Source organism: Oreochromis aureus, linkage group 19 (assembly GCF_013358895.1).
Source record: "Oreochromis aureus strain Israel breed Guangdong linkage group 19, ZZ_aureus, whole genome shotgun sequence".
NCBI lineage: Eukaryota > Metazoa > Chordata > Actinopteri > Cichliformes > Cichlidae > Oreochromis > Oreochromis aureus.
This window is the reverse complement of record NC_052960.1, coordinates 1,133,989-1,159,808: the sequence shown is the minus strand read 5'-3', so window position 1 is coordinate 1,159,808 and position 25,820 is coordinate 1,133,989. Positions and strand designations below refer to the sequence as shown.

At 46.1% G+C, this 25,820-nt stretch overlaps 1 protein-coding gene across 1 annotated transcript; it reads left to right on the top strand.

Moving 5' to 3' along the window:
• The first annotated feature begins 1,361 nt into the window (after window positions 1–1,361).
• On the top strand, window positions 1,362–25,316 carry apoba (apolipoprotein Ba). The gene is made up of 29 exons (XM_039603594.1): window positions 1,362–1,881; window positions 2,424–2,465; window positions 2,866–2,978; window positions 3,064–3,167; window positions 3,420–3,567; window positions 4,351–4,497; window positions 4,785–4,909; window positions 4,986–5,062; window positions 6,183–6,639; window positions 6,903–7,053; window positions 7,160–7,306; window positions 8,227–8,438; window positions 10,127–10,334; window positions 10,409–10,579; window positions 10,666–10,869; window positions 11,163–11,327; window positions 11,399–11,604; window positions 11,687–11,863; window positions 11,980–12,110; window positions 13,731–13,938; window positions 14,038–14,210; window positions 14,292–14,467; window positions 14,565–14,686; window positions 14,776–15,149; window positions 15,650–23,185; window positions 23,286–23,397; window positions 23,599–23,631; window positions 23,746–23,932; window positions 24,049–25,316. Exons 1-29 carry the CDS (start codon window positions 1,827–1,829, stop codon window positions 25,195–25,197), a joined length of 13,110 nt encoding a protein of 4,369 aa, XP_039459528.1. The 5' UTR covers window positions 1,362–1,826; the 3' UTR covers window positions 25,198–25,316.
• Window positions 25,317–25,820: the final 504 nt, after the last annotated feature.

The following is a 25,820-nucleotide window of genomic DNA, read 5'->3' as shown; positions in this document are numbered from 1 at the left end:
TGTGTTTGGATCATCTCAGCCCAGTTTGACCCAGCCTGTCAGCCTGTTTAAGGCTCTGATATGTATTTATAATGTGGCCTGATTTTCTCACCCAATAAAGGAATATTTAATATATCAGTATCAGCCCTACTCTTCATACCAAAACATGCAGTTAATCACAGCTTCAGACAAATTTAGTAATTTTATGAACTGAACAGCACGTTGAAGACATTGATATATCAGCTGTTGACAGGTCGGTCTTTATAATGAAGATCCAGTGTTCCCACTCTCCAGCGCTCTGTGTGAAAGCAGCTGCTAAAATGTGAAAATGATTAAAAAATGGTGTTTGGTGACCCGCTGTGGGTCCGCGGACCTGCTGTTAGATGGTGACGTGTCCATAGGTGGGCGGAGCTGTCTGGCGTCGTTCATGGCTCTGCAGTCGCTCACACAGAAAGATGGATAAATACTGTATTTGATTTAAATGCAGGTTTACCAACATCATAGTAGCACAAACAGAGAGTACAGTTTACATTTCCTGCTGCTCTGCAGTCGTCTTCTTCTTCTGCTCCCTTTAGAGGTCCTCCATCTCCTCCTATCCCAGCATCCTCCTCTGTCACTCCGGCCCTCTGCATGTCCTCCTCCTACATCCATGAACCACCTCTGAGCTCTTCCTCTTCTTCTCCTGCATACAGCTCCATCTTCATCCTCCACCCTCCCTCCTCTGCACATGCTCATGTCAGCCTCTGTGGCTCTGAGCTGTCCCTCTGATGGACTCACTTCTGACCCCTCCAAGTGATCCACGATGGCGGCGCACACTGTTGCAGCGGCTCACAGCTCTCCCTCTCAGTACTCCTTTCTTTTGTTTAGTTGGCTTAGTACTTAGCTTTGTACATTTTATAAGAGCACCTTTCCTCTGTTAATTCTGTCAATATGTATATAGAGCTGCAGAACACACACAGCAGGGAGCTGAAATTTTGCATAAATCGATCTTTAACCTGGATTTTGTCAGGTAACTGTGACGGTCAGGCGGGAGCTGTTTGATGAGCTGACATGGTGTGACCAGCTATACTCTGCTGCCCTTTCACGTCTTATCTTTTTAATCCATACGTACTTTAAACTGTCCCTCATTCACCTCATATACTCCCTCTGACCTGCCGAGGGTATGGGTGAGTCCAGCGTTGTGCAACGTTCAGCTTCCAGAGAGCTCAGCTCACACGCAAAGATCACAGCAGCGTGATTAAAGCAGGAGCCCAGCTCAAATCTGACAATAAATTCAAACAATAATAATAATAATAATCGTCCAGCAGAGGCAGCAGTGAGTCAGTCCCCATAGAGTCCCGTGTTAAACCTCACGTTTACAGCCGGAAACACCAGTCATGGCGGCCATGTCCATCTTTTATTTACAGCTAAACAGGGGCAGTCAGTGAGTGTGGTGTTTTGAATGGGACACCTGTGTCTGTGAGGTGTGTCGTGCTCCTGGATCAGCACATCTAAACAGGTGAAGTCACACCTGGGTTTTATCACCACTGGGGGGGCGGGGTCACAGAGCTTGTACATATATAAGAATTAAGATGAATAAAAGAAAAAATAAACAGCGTGCTGATGTCACCACTCTGACCTCTGTGTGGTTTTACCTGCTGCGTCTCATCATCATGTAAATGATTGACTGAATTCTCGGGAGGGGGGGGCAGTGCTGATCACAGACCAGACTTTAATTCTGAAGGATGAATTCAAGTAACGACCAGGCAGAGTTGAACTTTGACCTCTGAGCGGGACAGAAGGAGGGTCTTCATAAACGCTGAGCAGAGGTGCTGCTGTGTTAGTGTGGAGGAGGCCTGCAGCCCATCATGGCTCACAGGAAGCTGTGTCTGCTGCTGCTGCTCAGCTGCTGCGCGCGGGCTCGTAAGTACCGACCCGTCCTGGTGCGCGCACACGAGGACGCTCTGTTAGTCTCACTCAAGCCGTTTTTCTACATGGATGAAAAAGTTGTTCTCTCACTGATTTAAATTCTTTTTCTTTCCTACTTTAAACTCGGTGCTTCCAGCGGTGTAGTCGTCCTCACGTCCACCTGTCTGTTTGACTCCAGCCGGAGACACGGGTCCCCTTTGGGGCGCGTCAGCTTTTCATGCAGTTCATATTGTATAAGTGTGAATATGACCCATCAGAACAGAAACAGGAAACACTCGTCTCTCTGACGCGTGCCAGCCCATCTCCAAACGCAGCAAAAATCACTTTTTCCACAAACAAATCTAAATTTCAAATGTTTATATTCAAGTGTATAATGTATTATTTCTAATGGAAAGCTTCAGTCGTCGGGTGTGATCTAAAATATTTGGCTCTTTTTTAAGGTTTTATTATAATCGCGTCCTTCTGGGCTCTAGAAGCCGCTCTCATTACTCAAATATTAAAATACTGTTAAATATGTTGATCGTGTTTTCTTCCAGAGGACGAGCAGGACGTGGACCAACAAACTCCAGCATGTCAGTGTAAGTCATCCTCACTCTCAAACATGCAAACTCATTTTTATTCATTTTTATTAAGTTTGAGCTGAAAAATATTAAATATTTAAAGAACTCTGGACTCTCTGCTTGCGGGAGAAAGTCGAGTGTGTGTGCAAACACACACATCGACCTGCTAACAGATCAATGGCACACTGATAAACACACGGCCTGTTTTCTGGAGATAGCAGCTCGTGGACTCCTGTCCTGTTTGTGAATGAGCTGCTGCTCGCTCTTAGAACAGCACTCACCTGCCACGGGGTCAAAGGTCAGCTGCTGAGTCCTGGTGTGGAAAGCCAGTCCTGAGATGAAGCAAGAGGACAACCATCGAAGCCTTTTCACATAAAGGAGCAAAGCCCTGACCATGTGACCCTCTCCTCCTCCGCAGCAGCATCCAGATTCAAGGCCTTCAGGAAGTACGTGTATCGGTACAGCACAGAGAGCCGGAACAGCGTGACCGGCGCCGCCGACCTGAGAGACGGCCATGCGCTCACCTGTCAGGTAAACAGCTGTTTGTGCGTCCCGTTTTTCACCTGATGACACGATGTTCCTCTCTGACCGTGGCTCTGCTATCGCCGCTCGTCAGGTGGAGGTCGAGGTCCCCCACCTGTGCAAGTTCATCATGCACACCAGGGGCTGCACCCTCAGGCCGGCCCCCAGCTCGGACGCCTTCCAGGCCGCCATGGAAAGGTGAGTGCAAAAACACAGACTGTATATTAAAATGGCATGCTGCTGCCATGTTGGTTTTTGGAGCAGCGAGCACATTTTTGAGTGAGGCTGGTTTATGACACTCGAGACTCTGCTCCCCCCAGAAAACATTAGATGTGTTACGTTTTAAAGATCGAGCCTTCGTGTCCACAGCAGCGGTGTGTTCAGGAGCAGCACCTTCACCGGCTGAACACGCCCCCCTCTGATCAGGTTTCACTGTCTTTGTTCATCCAGGAACCCTCTGAAGTTCACCCTGCAGGGTGTCTCCAACATTCAGCTTTACCCCGAGGCCGATGAAGCGATCGGCATCCTCAACATCAAGAGAGGGATCGTTTCTGCTCTCATGGTGCCGGACGTGGAGGAGCAGCAGGGCAGCCGCACGGTGAGCATCCTCTGAAACACTCCAAACCATAATCAGTGTTGTCACAGGAAATAGTTTATTTCAGGAAAAACGAAAAGATTTCTTTTATCAGGATTTTTTTTCTGTCAGTAAAGAAATTCAAACTTACCAAGAGTGGAAAACATGAAGGTTTTGAGTTTTAAGCCCACTTCCTGCTTCGACTATGTGTTTGTATCCACAAGATTAACAAAGGTCACAGCAGGGTAACGCCTCTTCACTGCATTCAGACGTGATGAAGACGACCTGCTGATGTTCAACCTGAGCTTCAGCATCGCGAAGAAAAGTGATTTCACTGACTGTGACTGTGGCGAGGTTGTTGGTCTGAGTGTTGCTGCGGTTTTCCCACCAACCATCTCTGAGCTTACAGAGGAAATATCGGTGAGCAGCAGCAGGGAGGAAGTCCTTGTTGATGCCACAGGAGAATGAGCAGGAAGCTGACAGGAAGGAAACAGGAACTCAAATAAACTCATGAGAAGACCATCTCTGTGCCTTGAAGCAGATGGGCTCCAGCAGCAGAAGACCACACTAGGAAACAAAGGCTACGGCTGACACAGACTCATAAAACAGGACGACAGCAGATGGGAAACCATTTCCTGATTTCTGCTGCAAATGCATGAAAGCCTGGATCCCTCCTGCCTGTATCGGTGCTCAGGCTGCTGTGTGATGGTGTGATGGTGTGGGTCGTTTGGCCCCTGACCACGCTCACTGTGCCCATCCCTGTGTGACCTCAGGATCTGTCTACTATCATGTTTTCTCCTTTTTCAGAGCACCGTGCACGGTCAGTGCGTCACTCTGGTGAACTCGAGCAGTGATGTTGCCACAGGTGTGACGCTGGTCAGAGATCTGTCCCAGTGTGACCAGTTCTACAGCAGAGAGCTGACCAACAGCCCGCTGGCCCTGCTGCAAAGACTGGTGGGAACTCAGAAGCAGTTTGTTCTTTTCTTTACCCTCAGTTTGATTTCCTGATTACTGCAGAAACAAATGCACGAAGCACTCAGACGGCTCCACACACCTTAATGATGTTACATCACCTGTAATTATTCTACTTAATGTTGTCCTGTCTGTGAGCTCGCTGAGGCTGACCGCAGACATCGTGACAGTAATGTCACAGTAATACAGCCTCTGTGTCTCACAATAGTCACGAAAAAGGAGTTTAAATGGTGCAAACATGTTTTCTGAAGTCAGGTTTGTGTTTCCAGCACAGCCCGATGTCCAAGCTGATCACAAGCACTCAAAGCTGCAGCTACCAGTTTGATCGGAGGGAAAGGCACATCACCACAGCCTCGTGCACAGAAAACCACAGCTACCTGCCGCTCTCCCACACGTGAGTCACCGTCTGACTGCATGTTTGTGTGCGCGCACAGGGCGCCGTTACGCCTCAGCTTTAATCTGCTCTGCAGGGACAGCACAGTGTCGTCAGAGCTGATGCAGGAGCTGCGCTTCCAAAGCAACAGGAGGACCAGCAACAGAGACTTCAGTGAGTGAGCTTTCCAGTCAGCTGTGGAGTTTCACACCTGGGGATTATTGTTACCTGCCATTTCTTTGATTCACACTTAAACTGCGGCCCTCTGACCTTCTGTCTGCAGTCCAGACGAGGGTTCAGAATCAGTGTTTTATCAGTCCTTGATGTGGTTACAGTCACTCCGGGACAATAAGAACCGTAACAGACTGTTAAATAGAAGGAAAAGCTCTAATACACACAGACAGCTCAGTTATAAATGTCGAGCATTTTTTTCAGAGGTGAAATATGTGTGATTGACATTTTACTCTAACCTGTCAAACTTTATGTTTCTCTGTAGAGCGTCTGCAAAAGACCTAAAAATAAAAGAAATAACTCAGAAAAAACTCTCACCTTTGGAAGCACAGCCAGCTGCACACATCTGTATTTTGTGATTTCCTTCACATTATTTCTGAAGTCGTATCAAGTTCACCAAAAGCACCAAAACATGCAGTTCTTCTAGTGTCCAGTAGGGGCAGCAGTGAGTGAGCCCCCCCCACAGACTGATGTTAAAACTTTACAGCAGAAATAAACATGGTCACAGCCTGATACACAAACAGTTTGGTCTCTGTAGATAATTTCCTGGTTCGTAACACTTGTTTAAATTGACTTAAGGCTTAAAGTTTGCATTATTGGGGCGTGGCCTCTTTGACTGACAGGTGGATGGTGACACAGGTGGATATAGCTGTCTGCTAACTTCACCTGAACTGGACCTCTGGACCATGTTTGTGCTGTTGGATCCTTTTTGAGGACTTTTAATGACATTATGTGACCAATAATAAGGCTGCTGGGAGGTCACTGACTAACAGATCATCCAAGAAGTCTGACTTTGAGTTTTAGTGAAGTTTGAGGATTTAATTTGGACAACAAAATATTGTCAGTTCTGAATTCTGAAGGCTTGAAATGTGGGTGAGGTCATGTGACCACATCCATCCATACACGTCGGTGCAACAGGCAGCTGTACCCCTACATGACCAGCAGGAAAATAATTTAAGTGTCTTCATTAAAGTTTTATAAACCACTGTTGAAGTCCATTTTTAAATGAGACTCACCTCTGACTGGGAAATGAATAAGTGACACCACATGTGTCTGTGTGCAGGTGTGGAGCGCGACCAGGTGAGGCCCCTTCACTTTGAAGATCCTGAAGATAAATCTCCAGTGCAGACGGGAGAAGATGTTCTGACCACCTTACGGGAGCTGGTGACGTTAGCAGGCACAGACCAGGGTCAAAAAAGGGCGGGGCTTTTCCATAAACTGGTATCCGGCCTGCGCGCCCTGAGGAACGAGACCCTGAGCCGGGCGGTTCCTGAGATGCGAGCGGCATCAGGCTGGCTCACCTGGCAGGCCCTGTTCCAGTGCGGGACCTCAGAGTGCACCAGCGCCATCCTGCAGATTATCCGGACCATCGACGGCGTTTCCCTGGAGACAGACGCTCTGGTCTACGCCCTGAGTCTGCAGGCTGACCCTGATGCTGCACGTGTGCGAGACATGCTCAGCATGGCTCAGTATAAACAGAGCAAGCCCATCATGTACGCTCTGGCCAACACAGTGAAGAAGTAAGTGAGGTTATGATGCAGTGCTTCAGGTGACCACTAGAGGGAGACCCATGGTCCCCAAGTCTCAGTGTCACACACGGAGGTGAAACCGTCGTCAGCCATAAAAGGCCGACAGGGTGTGGTCGTCACCATGCCGGGCAGACAGCGTGGTGTTGTTTAGCACACCCTTGATCATAACAGTTTCCATCTCAGTCATGCCTTTAACCTGCAGCATCACGCATCATCTGACCTGAGCAGCTGACCACACTCTTTTTTATCCACAGGTTCCATAAAAACGCGGTAATGCCGGAGGTCACGGATGTGCTCACAGACGTGTCAAAGTTCATGGAGGTGCTCTTAAACGACTGCTCAGTCCCACACTACGACTCTGACCTTCCTCCTGACCCTGCAGAGATGTCCTTCCTTGTCCTGAGGGTACGTGAAGCGTGTCGTGTAGTCATGGATCCATGGACGTACTTTTCTGCTGAAAGCTGTCTCAGGGCTTCAGTCCTCCACATAAATGTTGATTTCTAATCTGCAGGTCGTTGGGGTCATGGGTCAGGCCATGCAAGCCGTCAGCCCCAGCCTGATCTCGTCCATTTTACGATGTGCAAAGAAAGCAGAAGTCCCACTATCACATCAAAAGGCAGCCATACAGGCCTTTAGACTGATGGACGTCAGTGATGAGGTAAAGTCTCTCTGTTACATGGACACACACAGACTGATCTGGGAATGATTGAAACAGTCCAAAAATGACATGTCAGACTCATCTGCTCATTTTAAATCTGTAGCCAGCATGTTTAAGTACGTTTTTCCCAGAAGCAACAACAAAATCTGGGAGCTGGAGGAACATCTGACAGGTAATGAGGTTAATGAGTCACATGACTTGGTGAACATGTCAGAGAGGCTGGCAAGTAATGATGTGGAGGGCAGACACATTATTAATAAAGTCAGAAGAATCAGTGACTCCATCATCTACGTCATGATCTGAAGAACAGACTCAGAGAAATGTGAAGGAAACAGCTGCAGAGCTGGTGGATGCAGGTGGATGTTGATGGATGTTGGTGGATGCTGGTGAATGTTGATGGATGTTGGTGGATGTTGGTGGGGTTCAGACCCTCTGAGCTGACTCTGATCTGGAAATCACTGGATGGACTCAGGACACGTCTGAGAACCATCATCATGAACGTAGCTCATCACTGCATCCACACAGGGAGCTCAGACTGAACCAGAAACACCTCCACCTCCTCTGAGCTTATTTTAGGTGGACTGGCGCCGAGTAGAAGCTGTGGTAATTCCTCTGGGTTGAGGAGGAGAGGAATCACCACAGCTTCTCAGCTTACAGGTTAAAGCAGCATCTCTGCTAGTATGGCAGGGGGCACCTGAGTACAGTCATGACCACTGAAACATCTGGAGCCACAAACACAAGAACACACCAGTCCAGCTCCTCAGTTCAAACACCTGCACAGCAGGTACCCACAGACATACCTCTAACCATTTCAAACGTGAGGCTGGCATCAAATTCAAAATGAACAGATTCTGACTCTGAAAATGTTCAGTACACACGTGATTGTATTCATGTGTCACTGACCGTGTGGTTGGTCACAGGTCAGAGATGTGTTCATGGAGGTGTACCGGGACGATCAGAGCCCCGTAGAAAAGCGTGTAGCAGCTTTCCTGATTCTGATGAAGAGCCCGGACCGAGCGACCATCAGAGACATCGTCAGCAGTTTGGAGAACACGAGGGACGAGCAGCTCAGGAGCTTCGTGGTGTCTTACCTGAACAACATCAGGAACTCCGACGGACCACAAATACAGCAGTGAGTAATCATCCATGAAGCAGGTGCTGAACGACCAGGAATGTCCTGCAGGGGGCGACTCCTCTGAAATCTGATTGTATAGAGGTCTGTGAGAAAATGAGGCGGATGGTCATCTCTGAGCTCAGTGAACTCTTTCAGTGGGCTCCGTCTCTAGTTTCAGGTCTGACTGAAGAAAACATGAAGTTCATTTTGGAAACGATTTAGGGCGGGGCTACTTTGTTACTAGCACCTGAGCGTCGGCTGTCTTGGTTTTATGTCAGCTTCATTGTTTGCTTGTCACGCATGGTTCGATAGAAACATCCAGAATGTTCACTTGAGGTTTTTAAACATCAAGCCTTCAAAGTGTGTTTGACTCTGAGGGCAAAGATGTGACGTGGATGATGATGGTTACAGGGCAATGATAGAAACCATGTGGCCTGTTCGACGCTACAGTGGTTACATCCTCCTGTTATAAACAATCTCAGACTGGAACAGTGTTACCTGCACATTGAACTCATCCTCCTATGTTATTCATGTTTCCAGCACATTCACACATTTATGTTATTATATGATGACATTAAATGGACTAAGTACCAAAACTACAGACAGACAAAGTCAGAAACTCGCTGAGCAGCCACATATCTTTAGCTGGTTGAAATCAAAGTAAAGTAAAAAATAAACTGAAGTTTTCTGAACAACAGTTGTAACGCACCCAATAAAAAAGATTCTAGGTCTGACCAACCGTCTCAGCCGTGGGCAAAAAGATGACAGTCAATAAAATTCTAGAAGATAATTTATTGACAAATAATCAAGAGATAAAAGATAAAACAGTCCAGTGTCCCATTTATGAATCAAATAAAACACACAGTCCCAAGGACAGAGCCAGCTATGCCACACTGCCAGTTGCACTCCACGTGTTGCCTTCAACAGGGTTAGAAGTTGTCGTCTGAGACCCACCACCCTGCAGGCATATAGCCAGTGGTCACTCCAGCCTCTGCAACTCTGCTGCCTTTAGGCTGTGGCATATAATTGGCCCTGGCCTGCACAGAGAGACAAAATGACACAGCAGTGTTTGTAGTGTGGGCTATAAGTAGACCAGTGTATCAGTGCAATCAAGTACACCTGCCTCTAATTAGTCCAACCCCATTCCAGCCATTGGCTCACCAAAAATGTGACACACACACACACAACCAATCCAAACCCAGTGCAACTTCACACAATAATATGGAGCTGAATTAACACAGGCACATTAGTCTACCATGTTACACAGTACTGCAGCAGACTTTAAAAATAAGAAATAAACAGAAGCTGAGGCTGACATGTGTAATGAGCAAAGATGGTATCGGTCCAAATATCAGAGTGCAAAGTGGAGAAAGGACAGGAACCATCCATCCAGGCTTCCCTGCTCTTTACCTCGTTAAAGCCCTCGTTAGGCTTTCACAGCTGAGGGAAGTTAAAGCAGAGAAAGAAGCTTTGTTTGAAAATACGCTCATATTGTCACAGATTGTACATGCACTTCTTCACCTCACCACTAGATGTCTCATGTATAGTCTGTATCTGTGATTACTCTGGACTGATAGATGCCACGGTAACAAGAGGAGGGCACCTGATCTGTACACGACTGATCATGACTGAAAAAACAAAAGCGCTGCTGATTCTGCATTATATTAACAAACACTATTAAATATCATTTATTGTCCTTTCCAAAGACTCAGGGAGTACACTGAGTTGGCCCTGAATGGCCAGCTGTCACCCACAGGCGCCATCTTTGATGGCATGTCCCGCAACTACAAGCTGGACTCCTCCTTGGGATCAATCCAGAGCAGCATCATCTTTGATGGAAGCGACACCTTACCCAAGGAGATGATGCTGGAGACCACGCTGAAGGTGTTTGACTACAGCTACGACATCTTTGAGGTATTATTATTTAATCTGCAGTACAAAAATCAGTTTTCTGTCGAGGTCCAAACATTTAAAATCTTCTTTTTAAGGTCGGCGTTGAAGGAACGGGATTCGAACCGACGATCGATGCTCTTTTTGGGGAGAGAGGTTTCTTCCCTGAATCCATGTCCAGACTGATGTACTTGGCGCAGGACAAAGCCCCGATCCTCAAAGCCATTTTGGACAGAATAGCACCCCAACGAGACAGAAGGAAGAGACAGGTGAGAGGTTCTCCGCATACACGGAGCTACCACATGAGCAGATGTTGTGTCACATGCTGAAACATAGACTGGTCCTGTGCTCTCAGATCCCAGAAGACTTTCTGAAAGACATGGCAGACAGTATCCAGAGACTTGTGAACGATGTGAGCTCCTCTCCAGCGCCTGAAGCCACCGCCTACCTCCGGCTTTTGGGGAATGAGATTGGATATCTGAAGACCGGCGAGATGAGGAAAATGTTTGAGACTCTGTTCATGTACTACCACGTCTTCATCAGGGTACTACCTGCACAGGTGAGATTTTCTGTCTCCTGACCGTTTGGTGTGTTGATCATGGCAGGATGTGGCACACAGCTTCAGTGTGCATCGGTGCCTCGATGGAGCCAGCATCAGGAGAGAATCACAGATGATTTAGTTCATTAGTTTTGTTTCACTTTTTAATTTTATTTGCTGCTTAGGTTTAGGATCTAAAAACTACTCGGGTAGGTTTGAACCTCTGGAGCAACCTTTGTGGTGCTTTTAGAGGATCCAGATGTGATAGTGGACTCTCCCATCATGTTTGTTTTCTCCTGTTTTCTTTCCAAAAGGTGTTCTCTGAACTGATATCCAGGACTGACAATGAAGTCTTTGCCCACTACATCTTCATGGAGAATGCCTTTGCTCTACCCACCGCATCTGGCTTCCCTCTCAAGTTCTCACTGGCTGGTGTGTTTGCACCAGGTGTCAGAGGAGGCCTGACGCCCTCGGCAGCGGTATGTTAGCTGCTCTTCATCACATTACAAGTCATGAATCCCGGTGTTACAGCTGCTCTGTGCCTTTGCAGACTGAGTTGTCCTTCATGCCTTCGGTTGGACTGGAGTTCATCACCCAGATGGGCGTGCACATTCCAGACTACGTGGACGCCGGGATTCAGATGCACACCAACATGTACCATGAAAGTTCCCTTAATGCTAAAGCTACAGTTAACCGAAGGCAGGTCAAACTGTCCATCCCTGCTCCTCAGTCAAACACTCAGCTGTTCAGCGTGAGGTCAGTGACCCACAGTCTTTCTCTGTTTGACAGAGTTGTGTTGTTCTCACTCACCTCACTCCACGTTCTTTCTGAAATGCAGCACCAAGGTGCTGTCTCTGTCATCTGGTCAAACAACGACAGGGCCATGCAGAGACCGGACCGACTCAGTCGATTGCCAGCCTCTGTTCAGTGGTCTGAAGCTCTGCACAGGAGTGCGTTACTCCAATCCTACATCTGTGGATCAGGCACCATGTTCCCCCCTAACCGGAGAAACCAGGTAAGAAGACGATCAGCTCATCTGAGTTGATCCTTTGTGATTTGACTTCGAGATCTAATGCTGCTTTTTACCACACAGCTAACAAATCCTGGATTAATGAGAGTTTGTTCTTTCAGGTTTGCAGTTGAAATCCAGCCAACAGGAACAGTTTCAGAGTACACCGCCACCATCACCGATGAAACGGTCAGAGAGGGCAAACGAGGGCGCCATAAGGTGGAAACGCTGAAATTAACCCTGAAGGCAGAAGGTAACACTATTAAATATGATGTCTGGACGTGTTTGTGTGCAAGCTCAGTTCATAAGACTGAGAAGGATGCATAAAGTTAAACCAGACCTTCCCAAAGTGTGGGGCCCGCCCCCTAGGGGGGGCGCAGAGCCATTGCAGGGGGGGGGGGCGAGGCATGAAAAGGGAAAAAAACCAAAACAATGCTTGGACACTGCTAGCACGGGGCGGCCACACAAACGCAAAGCAGGAGATGAAGCATCGCTGAATATGTTTCCAAACCAACTTCCTTCCAAGCCAAAGACTAGAAAATATGGTGAAGCATATCTTCCCTTTGGCTTCACCTGCACAAGTGCTGAGGTAGGTCTCCCCTGCAAAATTAGTTTCCCTTCGTCGGGAGCAGCGCTGGGCTGTTTAAATCACAGACAAACAGTATCCCACAGTTGTTCATGTTTTTGAACCCATTTTGCAGAGGGATTGAAAAATGTATTGACAGCAATGTTGAACATTATTACACAGGGGAAAAAAACAACTACACGTAAAATAATCACACCGTGAAGCCTCTGCCTTTCTAAATGCAGGGACAGTAACTGCGTGTGTATGTAAGCGTGTAAAACCTGAAGATAGTCAGATTAACAGTAACAGTATTTTGTCTCTATCTGCCATTCTGCAATTCATCCCATGTAAACAATAACGTGGCGCACAGCGTGACGTGAAAAGAGGCACATACCTTTGACGTTGCGTGACGGACTCTGTAATCCTCGTCCACACGTAAATGCAAAAAAGAAGTTTAAAAAAAATCTCCGTTCTCAGTGATTCGAAACGGCGTTTACGTGTTGACGAAACAGCTGCGTTTTCAAAAATACCCGTGTAGGTGCGGACGTAGCGTAAAAGAATTAGTAGTTTATTTTCTTACTACCTGTAAGTTATTGCAGATAACTTGTATTTGCTTAATTGTTTACTAAATGTTTGAGGTGTGAAATAAACCGCAATGGAGCAAAATATGGGTGTGTGTGGTTGGAGGATGTGTTTGTGCGTGCGCGAACATTTTTCTTGTAAAACAAGGGGGTCACAGCAAAAAAAGTTTGGGAACCACTGGGTTAAACCATCATGCTCTCCCAGCTCTCCCAGCATCATGAACAAATATGAGTCGTTCTCACAAAACAAAGGGTGCTGTGTTTACTTTGGCTCATATCTGTCTAAATCATATTTTATATCTGGGCAGGGATAGCTCAGTAGGAGTGGTCACCCCATGATCGGAAGGTCAGGGGTTCAAATCCACTGAACGGCTACCCTGAGGTACCCTGGAGCAAGGTACTCTCTCTGTACGCTGCTCCCCGGGCGCTGGATTGGTGGCTGCCCACTGCTTCACTGAGTGAGTGGGTTAAATGCAGAGAGGAATTTCCCTACAGGGATCAATAAAGTACACATTATGTAAATCCTTGTTTTCTTTAAACTGTTGTCAGGGATTTTGGAGTGTCTTTGAGGTGTAATGGTCCCGAATGCGTCGGTGAAAGAATTCATAAAAATTAAGCACATTTTTGCTGACGCATGTATTCTTTTCCTGTGCATACTGGATAAAAGTCCACCTGTTGCTCCCTGCAGCTGACAGCCGGCTAATTACTTTAATTTTTATCTTAACAGGTGACGATTCATCGGAGGCCTCGGCAGCTCTGAAATACAATCGCTTAAAAAACACCGTCTCTGCTGAGGTCGTCATTCCTGACTATGACGTGGAAGCAGGAGTCAAACTGGTTTTAACTGAGAGCGGTGCTGAGAGGAAGATGAGGGGCATCACCGTCGATATCACCAACAAGAACATCCCACAGCTGACGCTTGTTGGACGTGCCAGGTACAGAGTTCATTAAACGAGTCTTGGGTCCTTTCTGAGGTTTCGGTTGTGCTGAGTGGATGGGAAAGCCGACAGTACACGTCTTTGTTTTAAATGCAGGCTTAGCATGATGAATAATGGCATGCTGCAACTCCAGATGGTCGTTCCTTCTCTGAAAGCTGATGCATCTCTCACTGCAAACTTAAAGAAGGATGAAGATGTGGTCATGGACCTGGAGACCATCGTGCACCTCTCTGAGATATCATACCAGCAAAAAGCTTCCCTAAAATACGGTAACTGTGCCTCCTTTCATCAATACAGGGGACAGCTGCATGGATTCAGTCATTTGAGGGTTTTCTGGATTTTCTCTCCAGATAATGACAAGTTTGAGGTGGAACTGAAATCTGACCTGAATTCAGAGACGCAGAAAATGATCCCTAATGTGGAGGATCATCGCAGGCAGCTTCAACAGCTCATTGATGAGATCCTGGACCAGAGGGTGGCGCAGACAGACATGAAACTGCGTCACATCATCACAAAAGGAATCGAGGTGTCATAAAACATCGGGTTCAGAGTGTTACGCAGCTTTTACAGAGAGTTTTACAGCTTTACATTGAGATCTAACGGGTCTTTGTTTCACTTTGAAGGCCGGTAACATATGGCTGGACAAACTGACGGCACGCATCCCCACGCTAGCAAAACTGCGAAGTAAGAGAAGCCTCTCTGATCTCACTCTGCCAGCTCTGCCAGAAAAACTGTTCCTGCAGTCGTAAGTGTTTAAAAATCAGCTTCCAGATATGAATGGGCTCCACCTGTTCTGCAGTGCTTCAGTGTTCACCTTTCATTTTACCTCAACAGCGACACTTTGTTCCGGTACCAGTTCAACAAGGACAAGATGGCCATCTCACTTCCTCTTCCACTTGGAGGCAAAAAGTCAGAAGAGCTGAACGTACCAAACTCCCTGTCAGTGCCCCTCATAGATTTACCACAGATAGGTCTGTACATCCCACCCAGGGCCTATCAGCTCCCACGGTTCACCATACCACCGTCTCTGGATTTGTCTCTCCCCCTTCTCGGTCTGGCTGAAGCATCCACAAAGATCAGCAGCAACTTCTACAGCTGGGAAGGCTCGATCTCTGGGGGCAACATCACCGCCGATGTCCCCAGCTACACTGCACAGTTCAGGGCCATGGCTCAGTCACCTTTCAGCCTGTTGTCATACAAGCTTGAAGGTAAAAAGTTATTCTTCTGTCAAGTCACTTAAGACTCCATGAAATCTGACAGGATAAGATTGAGGCTGGTTAACAATGAGCTCTGTGCTCACGAAGTATTTAAATCAGCACGTGTGGTAGGCTCATGCACCTGTCAGCCAGAGCGTCATACTACTGTTAAGTTGGTCTTTGTTAAGATCAGTTTGAGTTAGACTCTATGTTGGTTTTACGGCAAAGAGAGATCGAACCGGTGGGGTCCTCTGAAAACTTCCATGTACCGTGATATTTCTGCAGATTCATTTCCTGTTACTGGTTAGTGCACATTTGGGTTGTGGTCCAAAACAAACTGCAAGTGCAGCAACAGCACTTCAGTAAGATCACCACCTCTCAATCAGTGCCTGGAAAGCCCTGATGGTGCAGTGAGAAGAGTTTTCACTTACCAACATTCTGTCTTAAAGCAGGTAAAACGTCATGTTTCCATGTTTGCATACTAATATAGTATCATTTGTGTCTGTTTTAAGGCACCGGGATGATGTCAGGAAGAGGCGATGATAATCTCAAGTATCTTCTGAATAGCTCCTTCAGCCATAGCCTCATCGACACAAGCGTCAGCGTCTTAGAAACATTAAGGGTGACGGACAAACTCAAGGCAAGAGCCAATTACAAGATGGAAGCTTCTAGTGCTTTAGGCTTGCAAGCCACCCTCTACTACTCTGCTCATGCGACTTCCTCCCTAAATTCAGACGAAGTCTCAGGAGATGGCACCGTCAACGGACTCCTCAAAATTGGTTCATTCCACACCAACGGTTCCTACCTTCACAGCTACAACCTACGCCCACTAGATCGAGAAGGACGAGGAGAATCCACTCTGCAGTTTGACTCACCAGTCCTACAAGTTCACAACACAGTCCGTGGAGTCTGCAAAAACTCAGAGTTATACATCATGTCCCAAACGCGCGCTCAGAGGGACATGCTCCAGCATGTGGCAGAACTCAGATATAAGGATGCGCAGCTGACCCTGAAGTGCAGCGCCTTGGCCAAAGCCATGGGGGAATCACTAAGTAACCAAGTTGAGTTTGGAGTGTCCAACCAAATGGCCCTTCTCACAATTGAATCCCAGGCATATGATGACAAAAACAGGGTATACTCCCTGATATCAGGATCTCTGGATTCAAATGGGCTTCAGGTAAACTCTGAGGGTTCCCTCACCTTTGAAACAGGGCGTGTCTGGCATAAGGCTTCTGTAACAGCTGGAAAAAATGGTCTGACCACAAGTGGCATAAACAGCATACAGTGCAGTCCTGTGACAGTGGAGAATGTCTTCAACTGTGCGATAGACAGCGGTGGAGCATCCCTGTCCTCCACTACCAAAGCGATGGGTGACGAGAGCAGAGGGGAGCTGAAAATCGAGGGTGAAGTCACAGCTGCTAAAGCCTCTCTTTACGGTGACCTGAAGGGATATGCGTACGACGCAACGACATTAAGCAGCGTGAAAATGATGCTGGACAGAAGAGCTCTGAGTTTTACCGGAAACACAAAAGGAACACTCAGACAGATGAAAACAGAAAACAGCCACACACTCACCCTCACCCTGTGGACTCTCAGCCTCCGCTCCGAGTCAAACAACTTCATCTGTGACGATATTTACTACAAGCAAGACACCAAGCTCGATGTGAAGCCATTTTTTACACGATTCAATATGAGAAATGACCTCAGGTTTTATGACATCGCTTTGAACCACGAGGGTCACGTAAGGCTCGAGCCAGTTAAGGTGGCTCTCCGTGGAAGCATGACTGCAGCTTACAGAGAACAACACAGCGTCAAACATACCTATGAACTCACCTATGACTCACCTATGGCTGGGACCATGAAATACAGCACATCTGGAAACGTGATGGACGCCCAGCTCAGTCACAGCTGTGAACTGGAGTTTGCTGGACTGTCTTTAACATCAGACTGTGAGGCACAGGTAAACTCTGCACCTGTGCGGTTTAACAGCAGCGTTCGCACCATGGCGCTGCCTTTTCGCCTCATTGTGGATGCTGGTTTCAACGCTGCGGGAGAAATGAATCTACGTGGGCAGCACACCGGAGACACGTACAGCCAGCTGCTGCTGAAAGCTGAGCCCCTAGCTCTTTCATTTGCACATAAAAGCGGCATATCAACAGCTCATAAGCTTCCAAGTGGGGAGTCCTCTGCTGGTTTAAAGAACATATTTGAAGGTTTCCTGACTCCAAGCGATCAATTATTATCTTGGGAAGTAAAGTCTAAACTGAACGACCGTGCTTACAACCAGGCGACCAGTATTTCCAACAATCCAGAGAAAGCTGAATTGGAGTTTTCGGCAGTAATGTTAGAAGATTTACGAGAAAATGCAAAATTCAACATGTCTGGTTTCCTGCAGTATGATAAGAACAATGACTGTCATATCATCAAGATTCCACTCATCAAGAGCTTTCCTGCAGCTTTTCAGCAGCTCAAAAACACACTGGTACAAACCTTAGAGTCACTGCAGCAGGTCATCCGTGACGTCGATATCGATGGGCTCATCAGCAACTTTAGAGAAAAGCTAGAACGGCTGCCGACACAAGTGAGTAACTTCATGCAAGAGCTAGAGTTGGAGAACAAAGTAAATCAAGTGAAAGTGAAACTTGATGATTGGATCGGTGCCTCCGCTGTCACGATGAATGACTTGGAGCTTGCTGTGAAGAATCTGAGGAAGAATTTAGAAACTACAGTAACGGACATCATTACCAAAATTCAAAAGCTTGTTTTTTCCGTTGAAGAGTACATCAAGGGTGGACGTCTTGAAGCCCAGATAACAAATGTTCTTTCTGATGTCGGAAATCACATGTGGGCCTTCGATGACCAATATAAAATTAAGCGGTCATTTCTCAGAGTTCTTGATATCATCGAGGACATTATGAAACAGATCGATTTCCAGAAACTCCGGATAAGCGGTGCTGTGTTTCTCCAGGAGCTAGACTCCAAATATGAAATCTTGGAGACGATTAAAACCAAACTATCAGAACTGAAACGAGTCATTGAGGATTTTAACATCAAGTCGATTTTTGAGGATCTGAAGGAGTATCTCCTTTCAATTGACTGGGCTGCGTATGTTGAGCAGTTATCTTATAATATCCCCCCTTCGGAGATAGCAAAGGTCATGGAGTCTATCCATGATGTTATCGTCAACTGGATTGATGAATATGAAATCCCCAACAAAATCAATGAAGTGTATTTCTACACCAGGGATCTTGTTTTAAAATACGACCTTGATGATATATTCAAACAGCTGATGGATCAGGTGGTGATTCTGGTCGAGCAGTTTAAAATTGAAAAGACTGTGCAGACACTGGTAGAAGCTTTGAAGTCTGTCAAATTTGAATATATTTATGATAAAATAATGCAATTTCTGTCCAGTGTGACAAATCAGCTCAGAGCGATCGACTTTAAGAAGAGCATCGATGACCTTAATGAATATATTTCTTCGACTCTTAAATCAATGAGGACATTTTGGTACGGTGCCTTTGTTGATGACGCTAACAAGAAGATTGCTGAACTAACAAACTATATAAACGAGCAGATTAAAATATATGAGCTGGTGAAAAAAATTGAGGCTGTTAGGGACTTTTTCAGAGAGATCCAAACTTCCATTTTTACATATTTGGATGAACTAAAAAACACAAAAGTGGCTGATGCTCTAAAAAGACTAAAAAATGTGATCGATACTACATTTTACAACGACATCAAACTGAAGGTGCAGGATATCCTCGAGGATGCAAGGGAGAGAATTGTTGACATGGACATCAGAGGCGAACTGTATTTATTCCTCGAAAGAGCAAGCGAGTCTTACAGAAATATTGTTGAATTAATGTCTGCAAAGTTTAACCAAATGATGGAGCAGATTGTAAAAACAGCAAAGGACAATGAGTTCATTAACCAGACGAAGCAGGCTGTAGATGAACTTCTGAGCTTACTGAAAAGAGGTAAGATTGAAGTTCCTACTTTTACAGTACCTCTCACTGATCTTGTTATTCAAGGCTTTACAGTTGACATGAAGAATCTGCAGGACATTAGCATCCCAGCTCAAATTTCACTCCCTCGGTTCACCATCCTCAACTTGTTCACCATCCCTGGCTTCACGATAGATGTCGATGAGCTCAAAGCTAGGATCATTGCTCTGATAGATGAAATCAGAGACTTTGAGATCCAAACACCTGACCCAGAGGAAATCTTTGGTGATCTGAAAGTTCTCTACCTGTCTGAACTACCCGATCTCACCTTCCCAGAAATAACTCTATCGGAAATAACATTTCCAGCAATCAACATTCCCAAGTTACAGTGGAGAGGCTTTGACGTCTTAACACGCCCAATTCCAGAGATAACTTATCCCAGGATTCCCAGTGACATTTGTGTCCCACGTTTTGGAAAACTCCATGGAGAATTTAGGGTGTACTCGGAAGACCTGACTCTCGTTACAACAGGAAAAATTGAAAACTCAACATCCACACCAAAAAACCCACAGTTTACAGCCACCGTTGCGTCTCATGCCAAGTCGCACTTCAAGCCGCTGGAGTACACGTTTGAAGTCACAGCTCAGCTGGAGGCTCCCAGAATGAAGAAGCTGCAGTTCACAGAAACACTGAAGGCTGCACACATGGCCTTTGCTATTGACCACGAAGGATCCCTGACACTCACTGGCACCGCTGCTGAGGCTTCTGCCAAGACTGTCGCCAGAGCTGCAACCCAAATGTACACAGCAGACTTGGTCAGTAAAATGGACCTTACTTTAAAGAGTGGAGTCCATGCAGCCGTAGCCACAACCTACAACCACAGCTTGAATATCCCGTCACATGAAACTTCAAGTCAGGCATCAGTGAGACAGAATATAGCAGCCTCTGCAGAATCTGGCAGAGTCACTGTGACTGGAGAGACTACTGGAAATGGAAAGTGGTCGATTTATGACTACGCTGATGAAGGCACTCACAAAAGCAACATGGAGTTTGATGTAAATTTCAGCACTGCAAAGTTAACATTTGTTGGAGAAACTGACTGTGAGGCCTTAAAAGCCAAGCACACGCTAAGAGCTGAATCAGTGCTCTTAAATCGGATTAGCATTGATGCAAAATGTGAAACTGAAATTCCATCTGTGAAGAAGAGTGTTTTGGTTTTAGATGGAGTGGCTGATATCGGGGACCTGAAGGTTGCACTCACAGCCTTTCACGATGTTGAATTCAATGGAAAACTGACTGGATCCATGTCCAACTCGCTGGAGTTCACAATCCATCCATTTGAGGTGGCCTTTGATGTTAAGAATAAAGTAAACTCGAAGGTTTTCTTTCCCCTGAGACTGACTGGAAAGGTAGCTCTGCAGCATGACTGTGGTGTTGCATTAAACTCTGTGAAACAGCACGTGTCCTGCTTTGCTTTGGCAAGGTTCAATCAGTACAAGTACAGTCACAACATCACCGCAGAAAACAATGATATGGACATCTTCTTCCACTCTTCGGCAATCGGAGAGGCTAACTTGGAATTTTTGACGATTCCGCTCTCTATCCCAGAGATGACCATACCTTATTTCCAGGTTAAAACCCCTGAAGTCAGAGAATTTCCGCTGTGGGAAAATGCTGGATTCCAAACTTTGCTCACCACACCTCAGCAATCATTTGACATGAACTTGAAGCTTCACTATTACAAGAACCCTGACACCCACAGCTTTGAACTGTACCTTAAACCGATCTACGGTGCAATCAGCGACAAAGCCACCGTCCTCCAGGCTCAGTTTGAAGAGTTTCGGGACAAAGTGGTTGCATTTTTAAAAGATTCATACAACCAAGCAAGGCCACAGTACATCAAACACAGAACTGACACATCTAGCCTGCCACCTAGCATCTTCAGAGTCCCCGGATATAAAATACCAATCCTGGATATACAGGTTTCACCTTTCAGAGCCGAGATGCCGGCCTTTAGCTATTTCATTCCCAAAGAGGTCAGAACCCCAAGCTTTAAAGTCCCAGCTCTGGGGTTCTCTGTGCCGTCCTATACGCTTGTGCTGCCATTATTAAAGTTTGCTGTCATTCATGTTCCAGAAACGTTAAGTGAAGTAACCTTGCCCACTTTTAGACTGCCACGCATGCAGAACAACATAGCGATCCCAGCTATGGGTAACATGACATTTGATTTCTCCTTCAAATCCGCTGTGATTTCGTTCATTGCCAGCGCAGGCCTTTACAATCAGTCTGACATTGTTGCTCGTTTTGGCACCTCTTCAACGTCAGCATTTGACATTTTGAACATAAAAATCGATGGCACCTCCAGCTTGACGAGGACGAGAGGAATAAAAGTGGCCTCAGCTGTTTCCCTGGAGCACGACAACATCAATGCAAACCACGAATGTGCTGTCAACCTCAACAAAAGGGGCATGGAAGCTTCTTTAACCAACACTGCAAAGGTCAAGCTACCCTTCCTCAACCTGGAGCTGAATCAAGAGCTCATCGGAAACACCAAGACAAAGACAAATCTCGCATCCAAGAAAAAGTTAAAGTACATTTTTAGCATTCCTCTGATTGAGGCTGCAGGAAACTTTGACATGAACTGGGAACTGGAAGCACTTCCTTCTTATGTGTCTCTGGAGACCTGCACCCAGGGGAAGACAGACATCACGATGGTGAACGGCTGTAACTTTTCTGGAGATCTAGAGAATAAAGCCAGTTTCTACTTCACTGCCAACAGCCTGCGTTCAACTGTCAAAACTGTCTTAAACTCAAACCTCGACAAACAGGAGAAACAAAAACGAAACTCCAACAACATCTTCCTGTTTGACTTGAATAAGGAGTTAGCTCTGGCGGTTTCCTTGCAGCGAATTTTTGCGACGGCTGAATGCACGAGCACCAACAATGTCGATTTGGCATTTTTCACAACAAATGGAAAACATGTCGCTAAAGGAGAACTGGACTTTATTCCTTTAACGACCTTCAAGACCAAACTGAACCTCGAAGCGAGCCAGCCGAGTAGTTTGGGTGATGCTCGACTCATTCAGAGCGTTAACCTGGCCATCAGCTCAGAGAAGCAGTCTCTCACCTGGAGAGTTAAGGAACAGCTCGCATCTTTCGTCCATGCTCATCATTTACTGCTGTCCAATGATGAATCAGCAGTGCGCTTGGATTTGGCTGGATCAGTAGAAGGTCCCCTTGCTTTTTTGAAGACAGTTAAGATTCCTGTTTATCAGAATACCCTCTGGGATGTGCTCAGGTTTGATCAGGTCACCAGTATGAATAAATTACAATTCCTCAATGTCTCTACTAGTATTGTGTACACAAAGAGCATGGATGGCCATGAATATGCAATACCGTTTACACTTTTGGAAAATGGTGTCACTTTTAGCGTCCCTCAGATCAGCATTGCAGTGCCTTCATGGCTCAAAGGAATTCCGAGCTCCGTAAGGAACATAGACGAGCGTCTGGAAAACCCTGACGTCCCGGATCATCTCACACTTCCCCCTGTGATCTCAGTTCCTGCCTTTAACGTACCATTCACGACACTGCATGTGGAGCCCTTCACACTTGATCCTAAAAACCTCAGCATCCCGAGGGTGATCAGCACTGAGGCCTTTGAAATCATGCTGCCTGGCCTGCCAGTACTGTCAGTGCCTGGTTATGATATTAACACAGAGTACCTGCAGGGAAAAACATCATTCCTTTCATTTAAGATACCACAATATGAAATCACAGTCTTGCCTTTTACTCTACCAAAATCAGTGACCATCGGGGAGCAAACCATCAGCCTAAATTACATCGCACGCCAGATTTCCAACTTTGACCTTCCAGCCATCACCATTCCAGAGCAAAGAATCGAAATCCCTGCAACGACCCTCCATCTGCCTTCAAGTGTGTTTATCCCATCTTTTGGTGCCCTCAGCGTCTCTGTGAAGGTTTCATCTCCCATTTATAGTGTGTTGACAACTTCCAGTGTCGAGAAAAAGGACTCTGACCTATTAACTTCACTGAAATCCAGATGTGTTTCTACCATGAACTTCTTGGAATACGACCTCTCTGGTAAGACTAAAGCATACGCCACTTTACCTGATACCACACATTTGTATGAATTACTGCATGTAAGGCAATATAAAACCTAATCTTGCCCATGTTTCCCCAGCTGATGCAACCATGGGATATGATAATGGGGCAATGAGTCTAACTGGGAAGGGCAAATTGATTCACAGTGATGGAAATGTCAACTGGCAACATGTTTTGGCACAAAATGTCCGGTAAGTTAGATAAACGCTGCATTCTAGAGTCGACTGGAAACACTGGTTTAACTTTAAATAAGTTTCCCAATTTCTGTACACTGGTAAACATTTCATGCACATCATTAAAGTGCATCAGAAGCTGTGATGAACTGTCTCAGATCCCATCCGATAAACATTCAAAGTCTGGAATTAAACCCTTGATCGCTCGTTTTCTTTCAGAATGAAGCGCCAAGTCTCAGCAGCTGAGTCACTGTGAGTTTATTTCACCCAGATCCTGATGTTTCACATCTCTCCATAGTTCTCTGTCAGGTGTTTATCACATATGAACTGGAGCATATCTGTACTAACGGTGTGTCTGTTTCAAAGGGAGCCTCGTCACACTCTTAGCGTTGACATCAGCAGCCGAACGTTCACAGATGTGAGCTTCCGCTTTGCTTCCCGCAAAGATGGCATCACTGCATCCGTGTCTTCGCCATCATCTGGTTTCCTTGGAGTGCATTTACAGAGGAGGTCTCCATCACAGCTGTATGGGAAGCTGTTCAGTCGATACCTGGTATTACATCTCAGACTCTTTTATTTCATATTATTGTTACTGTGAGTGCAGCTTTCCAGACTGTTTGATGCTCTGTTTAAAATCATACTCTTCTTGATATCTTCCCTAACTCTCAGTCGTCTCCAGAGAGGGATACCGATGTCTTCGCTGCAAAAGTCTCACTGAGAAACTCGCAAAAATTCATCGTGCAGACTTCATGGAATCGGGACTTCCTGTGGGATGTGATGGAAGGCACCAAGCACAGAGTTCCTGCAATGACAGACGCTGTGTTCAAGTGCATTAACAAGTATCACACCTCCCACTTTGGCTTTGATATCAACCGTGGCAGCAAGAAGCTGAAAAACACACTTTCTTACGCCATAGAGCGAGCCTACGACGAGGTTCCCGTGTCTTGTACCACACTGCAGGATTGGGTCCAAAACTTTGCTGATGGAGCGCGAGATAATTACCGGAAGGCCTCTGACGTCTTGATGTCCATGAGTGTGCAGGATGCTATAGACAGGCTGTTTGAGACGGTGAAGCGTGTCATGAAACAGTGTGAAAACAACATGAATGTGCTGCTACATGCAGCCTTGCAGTTTTTGAATGACACACGGTTCATGGTGCCGGGATCGGAGAGGAAGCTCTCTCTCATGGAAGCGGTCCAGGAAGCCCGTAGTGCCATTCAAAGGATCAACAGCCTCGTGGAGAACATCTCTACAGACATGAGGAAAATCAGGTTCGCCGTACCTGGAAGTGATGCTTTTGTTAGCGGAGATGAGATCATGGATAAGGTGGGGAATATTCTGGACCAGCTGAGAGAGGGTGTGATCAGGGTGATCAACGTGCTCCACCTGACAGCTGCTGGATGTTTACGCGTCGTTGCTGAAAAAGCTGAGAGTTTCCTCGCCTACCTGCAAGATCAAAACTCTGAAATTTCCTCCAAAGTTGATGCCATTTATGCAGATGTTCTGCAGTTTTCAGAACAGCACAGCGAGGAGGCGCAGAGGTGCACAACTGAGTACAGAGACCTCATCAAACTCAAGACCCAGAAAGCCTTAAATGCTCTGAGCATGGAGCGAGTAAATGATGGGACCAGCAGGATCATCAGTATTTTGCAGGTACGCTTCTATGAGGGACTTGATGCCGGTGTGGCTGTAATGACCAGGGTCTCCCAGAGCACAGCCCCCTACGTTAGAGTCAGCGATAAGAAGATGGACATTGAGATACCTTTACCCTTCCTCTGGAGGTCTTTCAGCGAATGGCCGACGCCGCTCAGGCAGTGAATCACAACTTTGAAGATAAAGTGGTTTCATAATGGATGAAAAATTTGAAAACCCCCTTTTTTGACAATAAAAACTGTTTTAAAGTGATATTCATAAATAATAAAAATAAATCATGTTTCTTCTGTGAGATTCACTGAATGTGGTTCAGCCTGCACGTTGCTGTTTGTTGGTGTTCAGTTAAACAGACGCTGAACTCCTGGACTCATTTACACAAATAACATCAGAAATCTATAAGAATAAGAAGCATCGAAGCTTTCTGTGGTTCTTATTCATTTCCTCCTTTGTTGTTTGGCTTCTTCCTGTTAAACTTTGAAGATCAGTTTTCTCGTGTTGGTTTACTTCCTGTTTTTAGGTTGTCTGCTCCGGCCTCCTTTGTTCCACCTGTGTCTCATCCCCAGTCAGCCTCCAAGTCCAAAAAGCTGTAAAATGTAAACAAACAGAAGGAAATGAAAATCTAATAAACTTCTATTTTACCTGCAGAAGAACAGCGAAAACATATCAAACGGCTAAACTGAGAAAACGTACCATTTTAGGTACAATAAGAAAATTCTGCAACATCCCGTCTTCTTTTAACAACAGTCTGTAATGTCTGTGATTGGCACACTGGGGTGGTGGTCCCTCTT